Source organism: Fundulus heteroclitus, unplaced genomic scaffold (assembly GCF_011125445.2).
Source record: "Fundulus heteroclitus isolate FHET01 unplaced genomic scaffold, MU-UCD_Fhet_4.1 scaffold_40, whole genome shotgun sequence".
NCBI classification, from domain to species: domain Eukaryota; kingdom Metazoa; phylum Chordata; class Actinopteri; order Cyprinodontiformes; family Fundulidae; genus Fundulus; species Fundulus heteroclitus.
This window is the reverse complement of record NW_023396813.1, coordinates 2652829-2665241: the sequence shown is the minus strand read 5'-3', so window position 1 is coordinate 2665241 and position 12413 is coordinate 2652829. Positions and strand designations below refer to the sequence as shown.

At 41.3% G+C, this 12413-nt stretch overlaps 1 protein-coding gene across 3 annotated transcripts in view; it reads left to right on the top strand.

The window, feature by feature from the left end:
• ydjc (YdjC chitooligosaccharide deacetylase homolog) overlaps nucleotides 1–979 on the top strand; it is a 143366-nt gene extending 142387 nt beyond the window's left edge. For 2 of the 3 annotated variants that reach the window (XM_036131012.1, XM_036131013.1), the window contains one exon: nucleotides 386–537. In XM_036131012.1, the coding sequence (XP_035986905.1) occupies nucleotides 386–405 (20 nt within the window). In that variant the 3' untranslated portion in view covers nucleotides 406–537. Of the gene's footprint in view, nucleotides 1–385 lie in introns of all 3 variants that reach the window. The other variant, XM_036131011.1, reaches the window with a different exon arrangement.
• The last annotated feature ends 11434 nt before the right edge of the window (nucleotides 980–12413 follow it).

The window sequence follows — 12413 nt, the reverse complement described above, 5'->3', positions numbered from 1 at the left end:
AAAAACAGAGTTCCTAGGAATTACTTCCCATGGAGAACTATTTTAAAATATAGGCCTAAACTTGATTTAGGCCTATATTTAGGCCAATTTAAGCTGTTAACTGAAACATCACCTGTTTACGTATACAGTATAACTTTTCTTTACCTCCCTTTATTATGTTTTTTTCTCTGTTTCTTTTTTCTTATATTCTATTCATATATAGCACTTTGAATTGTCTTGTCACTGAAATATGCAATACAAATAAACTTGCCTTGCCCTTCTTGTGCACTGCATTGAATGCTTTCCGCATGGCGAATGAGTTGATTTGATTGGTTCTAGAGTTCGTAGTCTTTATGTTGTTGAGATTTACAATATTATTTAAGATGAAACTTTTTAATGTCCACAGGTGGCCTGACGTGTATTTAGGACTCTCCACCACGGGTCAGCACATGTCATTCTCCAGCCTACAGAGGGCTCTCAAGCAAGCTTTGGCAACAAGAACTTCTTCCTCTACCTCCAGAAGAGGGTCAGGTGTTCATCAACCTGTTGTCACAGCAGAGCTTATGGTTCATCCAGGTTATCCAAGTCATCCTGGGGAAGGTGGCTGTGGGGAGGGCCCAGATAACTTCTCTCAGTCCATTGAAAGAGAACATGAGCTGAATGTGCTGAGAAACCCATCTGTCCTGGAGCTTTACTGCCAAGAGGGAGTTCAGCTCTGTGGATTTAAAGACCTTTGACAACTGCTGTCTCCACAAAATATATTTACTTGTGGATAAAGTTGATATACGTACGTTAATCAGGGTTATACTTACTGAGCCAAAAATGTTTAATTATGGCAAATTTAAAAGCCTTTACGCTTCAGGACATATCTGTTTACATATCTGATTATTAATATAGGATATTTTTGATTGGTTCTATTAATCATGAGTGATATAACTGATGTATTGGTTTAACTATTTTGAAGGGCTTTCTTACACAATAAACTATTTTTCATATGTAAGATTCCTCTAAAGTCCCATTTCTTCTCTGTTTTTCTAGACAACTGCTTTAAATGACAGTGTTGAATTAGAGCAAACCAATAAAATAGGGTTAGGGGATATGACCCCTGTTACCCAAATGTCATATGTTAAATCCCAGGACATGTCGGGCATTGCACCCAAATATCAGGGAGAGCGGATTTTGACAGTTGGTTATTCACTTGAATTGGTACAAAAATACCACCGGATGGCTTTCTTGCCTTACGTTTTTGAAGGTCCAGGTTAGGTGACAAGGTCCGAGGGCTGCTCAGCGCACATCCATGCGAGCTTTGGATGCTCTGTTGCAAGGTGGAGAACCTCCAAATTTTCCCCTGGTTCTCTGGAGGTCCAAGGACTGCTTAGCGCACCTCCATGCTGTGAAAGGGAGCTCTTTTCCTGGGTGGAGATGCTGCATGTCTCCCCTGCTTAAATAGAATTTTAAGTTGAGGTTTTGTTTCTTCAACGCTTTGCAAAGTGATATGTGTTACTCTGCAGCATGGCCTCAACCGAATCCAGTTATGATCTCACTGCATGAAAAGTGTGATTTTCGTCACTATGCAGCACTGTAGATTGTTGTGGAAGTTCAGGTTAACGGCTGTTCACGGTAATTTGCAGGCAACACCGAAAACTGCCATGAATTGTCAGAAATTGACGTGGGCCTTGCTTCACAGTTGTCCCCCCATGACACCCCTCCTCCTAATTCTAGGGGAGGCTTTAACACGTAAATGAAAATGCTGTGAGCTATACAAATGCAAATCGGGGTTGCAGGGGGAGTTTACCCCACATCTCGCGTTCAACTCCCCTTCAACTCTTGGACGCGATCCACAACTTTCAGCCAGTCCGCAGACTGACGAGAAGAAACTGCTGATTGCTATCAGTGGACTGTCTCTTCTGAGTCAGTCGGTATTGAAGCAATGCCAAGAGCGTGGAAATGTTCAAGTCAGAAGTTTTGGTTGGGTCATTCATGATAAAGTAAATTAAATGGGGTTTAATTAACTAAAAATAAGTCCCACTGTACCTTTCCCAGATACTCCACCATGGGTTTTTAGGAAGGTGGCCACTGATTTGGGATTATTAGAAGAAAAACAAAATAATGACATGGACAAATACAGGGTGCAGAGTTATTTAATCGAGAGGTATAGTGAGGATTTAACTATATATACGATGCATCTAAACTAACTGATAAAAGAATGGGTGTTGCTTATGTCATTCCAAAATTAAACATTAAAGTTGGAAAAAGATTCAATGATGATTTAGCAGTTTACACAGCGGAATTGATTGCTGTGTGGCTAGCTTTGCTTTGGGTGGAGGTCAGTTGGCCAAGGAAGGCAGTAATTGCTTCAGATTTCAGCTCAGCTTTAATCAGTATTAAAACATTTCAGTCAAAATCAAGGCAAGACATTGTGTATGATATACTGCAAGCTGCAAATAATCTAATGTCAGGAATTAATATAACTCTGGTATGGGTACCAGCTCATATAGGAGTAATAGGAAATGAGTTAGCAGATAAAAGTGCTAAGCAAGCAGCTAGCACTGCATGAAAAGTGGGATTTTCGTCACTATGCGGCACTGTATATTGTCGTGGAAGTTCAGGTTAACGGCTCTTCACGGTAATTTGCAGGCAACACCGAAAACTGCCATGAATTGTCAGAAATTGATGTGGGCTTTCGTAGGCAGTGGTACCCCCATGACCCCCCTCCTCCTAATTCTAGGGGAGGCTTTAACATGTAAATGAAAATGCTGTGAGCTATACAAACGCAAATCAGTGTTGCAGGGGGAGGTTTCGCCTTTCTTAGCAAGACAGAGTCACATTTCTTCCTTAATGCAGACTTTAGCTGTGGGTGATTGTAGAATGGTATGTGACCTCAAGTCTTACAAACCTTTGTGCCATCCCGTCTGAGCTCGTAGGTTTCAGTAAGCATGTATACTGTCATACATTTTGGACAAACCACATATTGTAAGAAGTTGTCACGGAGGACACCAGTCCACTTCCTCAAGGAGAATAAAGTCTTTGGAATATTGCTTGCAAAGGCAGTGAGGGAATTAGCACACACAGACAACATTTCCAAGTATCCACATGAAATGTTTGATGCACAGAAGAAGTGATGTGATGGCATTGTCAGAAATCTTGAAGGTTGATTGCCATGACAAAAGCATCATGGCCAGAAGTTTCATCAACAAGTCTCCTGGTTTTTCACTTGTGGACTGATCGCTTCGTAAAATGTGTTATTTAGTTAGAAGTTATAAATTTACTGAAGGCTGTGGCTGGAAATAATTGGGGTGCAGATAGACAATCATTATTAAAAATATATAGGGCTCTCATGAGATCAATAATACATTATGGCAGTTTTATTTAAGGAGCAGCAGCTAAAACAACATTACAAAGAATAGATGGATTACAAAGTAGGGCTTTACGTATATGCACAGGAGCAGTGAAAACAACACCTATTAAAGCCGCAAGCGGCGATGAGCGGCCCTCGCAGCCAAGCACCGCTGGGGTACGCGCACCGCCTCCCGCCAGCCACCGCAGAAGCTGTTACGCATTTTCCCTGCCCGTCCACCGGGCGATTCACACGAACCCGTACGGCAGCGCTCCCCCCCCCCCCACCCGACTCACAAAAAATCAGGTGCAGATCGGTCGATGCAGCGAGGAGATACAATCGTTCTGCGGGCCGTACGTTTGACACCCCTGGTTTAAATTATTTTACTGGTTGAAATGCAGTTAAAAGTCTTCAGCTGAAAGGTTGTACACAAAAAAGGTGTTGCACACAAATAAAACTTGTTTTGCACACAAAAAGATATGTTTCACACAAAAAAAATTGTTTTGCAAACTGTCCGCCTACCTTGCGCTCTAAATATCATTTATAAGTTTTCCTCGAGTACAAAATGGTCTCCGCTCGCACAAAACAGCCTCTGCTCGCACAAAACAGCCTCTGCTCGACTACGATACAATCCCCCCCACGCTGCGGTAAATTTGTGCCAAAAGTCACGTGATGAATTAAGAGTTGTTGTTGTTCAGACTTCCCGACATTGAGAAGAATTCAGTTATCTCTAAACTATTGGGCTAATTTACAGGGTCATAGTGAAGATCATCCAGCACAGAGCACTTTAACATCTTGTTGGGAAATGGAGAACAGGGAGAGAAGAAGCTTTGGGTAGACAGTTAGACAAAAAGCAATGGAATTAGAATTAACTGATTTAATGTTCAGTTCAACAGTACCACTGACAGCAGTACAACCTTAGATACTACCTGAAGCTAAAGTAAATCTAACACTATTACGAAAGGGAAATAAGGTCAGGGTTTTTTTTTTAAATTCAAATACAATACAGGAATATATTAATATTTACTAGTTTCATTCAGATCTACACAGATGCATCAAAAAAGTTTAGATAACAAGATAGGAGTATCTTTTATTGTTCCAGAGTTTCATATTACAGTAGGAAAGAGGACAAGTAATAATATATCAGTATACACAAGAGAAATGTTAGCAATTTTGTTTGCAATGCAATAGGTAGAAGAAATAAGACCTCTGAGAGTGATTATTTGTTCAGATTCATCTTCATCATGTTACTGTTTCACCGTGCCGTGTCTAAGGTGAAACACCCTCGGTGGACCCAGTTCGTTTTACCCAGTCAGGCGACCCCCACTTACTTATTACCTTGAATGTAGGAAGCATAAAACAGACAAGTATGCTTTTAGTTATATTTTATCTAGGTAAAGACAGAGAAATAGTTACAGTCACACCAGCGCTGATGGGCCCCTGATCGGCAGGAGGCCTCGAGTGCTCATCACACAAACATTATAAAGGGATCTCGGGACACACCCATACAAGGGCGGTACACATCCAAACTGTGACATCAGCAGGGAAGCTGTGTCACCTCCGGGGTGGTATCTGATAGATATGTGCCAATCTTTTGGGTCAGTGCCATCTAAGTGTGCCATGCAGTTCTGGGATAAACAGCTCGTTCCACTTGACCTTGTTGATATCCTAACAGTCCCCCTGATGATGTGTCATTATGGCACATCACCAAAGATGATCAACCAGTGGAACGACAGCTCTCAGTCTGTCCCTCTCCCAGAACAGTCGGTCATTCCGTCCAGTCCAAGCAATCCAAGCACGTCAGCTTCCGGCTTCCAGAGTCCATCCATCTGTGATCTCCATGGCAGTCGATAGTGCGGTTCAGTCTCTGGGGTCACACAATCTCTGCTGGTGTGACTGAAAAGCACTTTGTAAAAACAGTCCAGTTGTCCGTTAGCCCCCCCCCCCCTGTTGGTGTGCCCCAAAGGCACATCACAACAAAAACAGTTCCAAGGAATGGGCCGGACAAACCACAATGGAAACATCTTAGCATCAATCAGCATGAATACTTCATAATTCAGCGCTTTTTACTCAAGCCCACAGTTCAAGCATTTTAACTACAATTTAGGGTTCAACTATTTGAGCTAGGCCTGTTTTAGGTTCCTATGCGCACATTATTTTAAGTTTACTTTAGACTATATAAGCTAAAGGTGTACCTTAATCAAGGCCAAATTCGTCTACTCTACCCCCACCCCAAGAAACCTCCTACTCGGTCCTCCACTCTCCATTCCTATGGACAACGATCCATCACCTTCACACCTCTTTTTGGTATTTTTCTCGAGCAAACTCACCTGCATCACCCGTTTCTACTTGTGCTAGGGCTAATCTATTTTTTAACATCTGCAAATAGTAAGTGCACATTTCGGCCTCTGGTGGTGACCCTTCTGTATCACCAAAAACCCCGTCTCTCCTCATTTTTTCACACCACTCCTCAAATTGTTTTAAATGGTTTTCAGCATCTTTGTGTGGGAAGTTTGCCATTATGCTCCTTTTTCCTGTCTCCAGCAGTGTTCCTAAAGAACCCCCCTGGAGCTCATTTTCTGCCTGATTCTCAGCCATTCCAGCACTCACACGTCTTGGCCAACCTGCTGGGACAGCGTCCTGACCCCGGTCCAATGAGAGCTTATTTTTTATCTCTCAGACACCAAAACTTATTATGTTCCTATATGCCTTATTATTGTGTTTTTACACGGCAATTTCAATGAGCCAGTGTACTCAGGATGAGAAGGCCCTTACCCTTCACTTCACTTCCACGGCTCAATGACAATAACGTGTCTCACACACACACACACACACACACATACACTCACACTCTCTGGCCAATCTTTTAGTTAACTCTGTACGTACCTTCGGTCTTGCTGGTTGTGTGTGCGTCCAGCTCACGGGTATATCTCGGCATTGCTGTCTCTACGACAGGTTCTCGGCTTCTCAAACTAGATATCTTGAACTCACTGGCTGATTTTCTATATTTGTCTGTAATCGGGGTTTTAACAGAGAGCCACCCTCCGTCAAACCTCCGCATTCATACTATTGTGTATTTGCCAGGTCTTGTTCTCAATCTCATACGCGCTCGTTTTTCGAAAAAGGCCGCTTTTATATTACCGCAAAAACGAAGATTTTTTTTTTTTTTTTTTTTTTTTTTTTTTTTTTCGTCCTTGCGGAAAATACGGGACTCTAAACCCACATTTTCTAGGCTACACGATGTTTTAGAAGCCACGCGTAATGGCGTGTCTTGTCAGAATGGCGGCTTTTATGTTACACACAGAGGAACACGTATTTTCCTCTGTGTCTAACACGAGGACCTCTAAACCCCAAATTCTCAAGGTTCACAATATTTTCAGAAGCCTGGCCAAGGCTTCCCGGACTCTCACCTCTGTGACCGCACGCAAATCCCAAGTTCTTATCGATTATCGACACGTTTGCAAACAATTATCCTCAACTTTTCTCTGCCTTTAGGAGTACAAAAAGTCGGCCCTCCAGGAAGAAAAAGACACTGGGAGATAAATGGAATCTCCTTACCTTTTGTGCGGCCGCACGCTGTGTGTTTTTCTTCCGGAATGGCGTCCTGACCGGAAAACGGAAGGTGGTACGTCGTCCTTTGGGTCCGGGCGGAAACACCAATTTGTTACTGTTTCACCGTGCCGTGTCTAAGGTGAAACACCCTCGGTGGACCCAGTTCGTTTTACCCAGTCAGGCGACCCCCACTTACTTATTACCTTGAATGTAGGAAGCATAAAACAGACAAGTATGCTTTTAGTTATATTTTATCTAGGTAAAGACAGAGAAATAGTTACAGTCACACCAGCGCTGATGGGCCCCTGATCGGCAGGAGGCCTCGAGTGCTCATCACACAAACATTATAAAGGGATCTCGGGACACACCCATACAAGGGCGGTACACATCCAAACTGTGACATCAGCAGGGAAGCTGTGTCACCTCCGGGGTGGTATCTGATAGATATGTGCCAATCTTTTGGGTCAGTGCCATCTAAGTGTGCCATGCAGTTCTGGGATAAACAGCTCGTTCCACTTGACCTTGTTGATATCCTAACAATCACTAATCAGTTTACCGATAAAACACTCAGACAGTAGACCAGATATTTTGATAGAAATCCAGCAAACATTATACAGAATTCAAATGATGGACATTACAGTCATATTTTTTTGGGTACCAGCACACATGGGAGTTAAAGGAAATGAAATGGCAGATAAGGCTGCAAAGGAGGCTACAACAAGAAAAGACATTGATGTGTCAGTTAAAATTAGTAAGATGGAAATAAAGAGCTTAATTAAACAGAAGATGAAGGAAAGGTGGCAAAAGCATTGGGAGGAAGAGAGGAACAGAAGATGGTTTTACATGATCCAGAGGAGAGTGGGAAAAATGAGATGGGCAGGGAAGAACATAGGAGAAGAAACAATTATATCAGGACTTAGATTTGGGCACACAGGATTAAATAATACATTATTCTAAATAGGTAAACATAACAATGGCAGATGTGAATATTGTGAGCAACAAGAGACAGTTGAACACGTTATGGTATACTGTAGGAAGTATGAAAGAGAAAGGAGAGAAATGGTCCAAAATCTAAAAAGGAAAAGAATACAATTTGATTTAATAGAAATACTTAGAAAAACTCCAGAGATAATTGTTATGTGATTATTTTTCATTATCTTAGATTAATAAATGTAATTGAGAGGATTTGAAATCTTTTTTGGTTTTGTTTATATTGTTTTGTTAATTTGATTGTGACTTGTTTTGTTTAGTATAAATAAGAAGTGGCCATTCTGATCCACACTCCATACCAGTTGGTGGCGGTAATGCACCATTTGGTTGCATGCCAACCGCCAAAAAAAATCCATAAAGAAAAAGAAGAAGCAGAAGACTTCCCGACAGCAGGGGGCGCACCTGAAAAAAACTGAAAGGCGCCGGTTTGGCTGAGGAAGACAGACGTGATATCACAGCTAACAGCAGGGACGTGCAGAGGGGGGCGGGGGGCTTGGTCACCTGCCCCTTTGCCCCTTGATGCCCAAAGTGCCCTTTTGTCAGTGTTTTTTTTATGTGTGTGTGTGTGCATGTCCAAAATAAAAATAATTTAGATCTAAATTGCCACAGTTACCGTGGCACGGTTACATGATCAACATAACGTGCCTCACTTTTCCCTTCTCCTCTCGCAGCTCCGCGGCTGCTGCTGCCGCTGTCCGACTGCCTGCCCCTTTAAATCGGACTGTGACTGTGCTCTGTGCATTTTTTAAAACTTAACTCTCATTGGTATTACTGCCTTAAATCCCGCCTTTCCTCTTTCTGATTTCTAGCGCGTGTGTGCGTGCTTATTTGCTTGGAGCGCAAGATTTAAATTTCAATTCATACAGGTATACTGCCGTTACCTCAATTAATACTTGACAACAAACTAGTCCCAGTTAAAGGTATACTATGCTACCGGGGTTGATTTTCCAGCGAGGCTCCCCCCAGAGGGCGAAAGTAAAAGTGCATTGTCGTAAAGATGCTCAGCTATTCTCCTGATTTCTCCATCACGCTAGGTGCGGTTGTTTGTAGGTGGGGTTGTATTTCCCCTATCCCTAACCCTAACATACATAAATTTCCCTCGACAGACACAAATATCCTAAAGTTAGTATATTACAGTTATTATCCATTATGCACTTACCAAATATGACTTCAAACAGATTTAAAGTCCTGAATTCCTACTTTCCATTCCAGCCCACAAAGTTGTACTGCCTTGACAGGCCATAGTCCATGATGAAGAGCATCATACGTCTCGTGGCCTCATCCACAGTCCTCCCACCAATGTCTGACACTGCTGTGACCTAAGGGGGAACAAAAACAGTTCAAAGCTAATTCATTTTTATAGCTCACAGGAGTAAACACGATGCAAAGACAAACTCTGGGTCTAGATTATTTTCATTGTTGATTAATCTATTGACTATTTTAAACAATTAATTGATTGGTTGCTATAATAATAAAATGTTACAAAATTTTGAAAAATGTCAGTGTTTACCAAATCTCTTGTTCTGTCAACAAAACATGGAGATACTCAGTTTATTGCCATAAATGAGCAAAGAAAACAGAAATATTCACATTTATGAAGTTGATATCAGAGACGTAGGCCTCTTTTGTTGGGTGTTCACGTCAATAATAAGCTGGACTGGACTCATAACACCAACGCTCTGTATAAGAAGGGCCAGAGCCGCCTCCACCTCCTGAGGAGGCTGAGGTCCTTTGGAGTGAGCGGGCCCCTGCTTAAGACTTTTTATGACTCTGTGGTGGCCTCATCCCTTCTCTACGCTGTCGTCTGCTGGGCTCCAGGCAGCGCAGAACGGGACAGAATGAGGCTGAATAAGCTGGTGAGGAAGGCCACTTCTGTCCTGGGCTGCACTCTGGACTCAGCGGAGGAAGTAGCTGAGAGGAGGGTGTTGTCCAAGTTCAAATCCATCATAGACAACACCTTCCACCCCCTGCACCAGACTGTAGAGGAGCTGAGCAGCTCCTTTAGTGCCAGACTTAGACACCCTGTCTGTAAAAAGGAGCGCTACCGCAAGTCATTCATAGCAATCATTCTGATTGCTATATAATCTGCAATCAGATTATACAGTGCTGCACTGTAACTGTGACACACGGAATTTTGGATTTTCATTTGTTGCCACTTCAAATCATCAAAATTAAATGAAATAAACATTTGAATGAATCAGTCTGTGTGCAATGAATAAATATAATGTACAAGTTACACCTTTTGAATGCAATTACTGAAATAAATCAAGTTTTTCAAAATATTCTAATTTACTGGCTTTTACCTGTATGCCTACATGCACATGTACTGACATATATTCACCTGGTGATAGCAGCAGAAGTTCTTCGGATCATTGTACAGGTTATAGCACAGTGTATTAAATAGATTATTGCACATTAGTTATTGCCCAAAGTTATAACAGTTGTGGTTACAGTTACTGATAGCAGCAGAAGTCACTTCTTTCAGGATTATTGCACTGGTTATCGCACAGTGAATTAGATAGATTATTGCACATTGGTTACAGTTACAGAGCTTTAAAGAACAACACATTAACCAGACAGATCACCAGGAAGGATTTGGAGAGGGCAGTGTCGAAATGGCTGATCGGATCAAGGGACAGGGGATGCAATAGAAAGGTCCAACAGGTCCCTCCTTCCCATATGATGGACCATGTTTTTTGTGTTCCATGTTCTTTTTTGATATATAACTAGTTTCTTAAATTGTTATAATGGTTATTATATTACGTATAATATCGTATGTGTGTGTGTGTGTGTATTATGTACCTGATACGTAAAATACAAACTATTATATCTATTATCTATTATAAGTAAGACAGCATTGGAGGAATCTTTAGAACCTGCACAGTGTTTGAACTGTTTAGAAGCAGTAGAGCTTTCTGAGCTATCTAAAATCTTAGCTTCATCTAAAACTTCTACCTGTATGTTAGACCCAATCCCAACTAAGTTGTTTAAGGAGGTATTCCCTTTGATCAGTGGTCCTATTTTAGACATGATTAATCTATCCTTAGTAAATGGATATGTACCACAAGTTTTTAAAGTAGCTGTTATTAAACCTTTACTTAAGAAACCTTCTCTTGATCAAGATGAGCTAGTAAACTACAGACCTATATCTAATCTTCTTTTCTTATCTAAAATTCTTGAGAAAGTAGTTGCTAATCAACTTTGTGAACATTTACAAAGCAATGACCTACTTGAGGAGTTTCAGTCAGGCTTCAGAGGTCATCATAGCACTGAAACAGCTCTGGTGAAGGTCACTAATGATATTCTCATGGCCTCAGATAATGGACTTGTGTCTGTACTTGTCCTGTTAGATCTCAGTGCTGCATTTGATACAGTTGATCAAAATATTCTCCTGCAAAGACTTGAGCATACTGTAGGGATTAAGGGAAAAGCATTAGGCTGGTTTAAATCTTATCTGTCGGACAGATTCCAGTTTGTTCATGTTAATAATAAATCTTCCTTAAACTCTAGGGTCACCTGTGGAGTACCACAGGTTTCAGTCCTTGGACCAATTCTCTTTACTAAATATATGCTTCCGATCGGCAAAACCCTCAGCTATATTTATCCATAAATCCTGATGAATCCAATCAATTACTTCGACTGCAGTCATGTCTTGATGACATCAAAAGCTGGATGACTTTAAATTTCCTGCATCTAAATTCTGACAAGACCGAAGTTGTAATCTTTGGGCCAGAGTCCTCAAAAAATAAACTTCTTAACCAATCACTTAATCTGGATGGCATTAACTTGGCCTCTGGTAATAAAGTAAAAAACCTTGGTGTTATTTTTGACCAAGACATGTCATTTAAATCCCATATTAAACAGGTTTCCAGAGTTTCCTTTTTTCACCTCCGGAATATCGCCAAAATTAGAAACATTCTGTCCAGGAGTGATGCTGAAAAACTAGTCCATGCATTTGTTACTTCAAGGCTGGACTATTGTAATTCGTTACTATCAGGAAGTCCACAAAATGCAGTTCAAAGCCTTCAGCTGATCCAAAATGCTGCAGCAAGAGTTCTGATGAAAATCAACAAGCGGGATCATATTTCTCCAATTTTAGCTTCCCTTCATTGGCTTCCTGTAAAATCAAGAATATAATTTAAAATTCTTCTAACATATAAAGCCCTTAATAATCAAGCTCCATCATATATCAGAGCTCTGATTACCCCGTATGTTCCTAACAGAGCACTTCGCTCTCAGACTGCAGGTCTGCTGGTGGTTCCTAGAGTCTCTAAAAGTAGAATGGGAGGCAGATCCTTTAGCCATCAGGCTCCTCTCCTGTGGAACCAACTCCCAGTTTTGGTCCGTGAAGCAGACACCCTGTCTACTTTTAAGACTAATCTTAAAACCTTCCTTTTTGACAAAGCTTATAACTAGAGTGGCTCATGTTACTCTGAGCTACCTTTATAGTTTTACTGCTATAGGCTTAGGCTACTGGAGGACGTCAGGATCTAATTTTCTCACTCTATAGAGTTCTACTGTTCTTCAATTATGCATTACGTGTTGTCATTTCTGC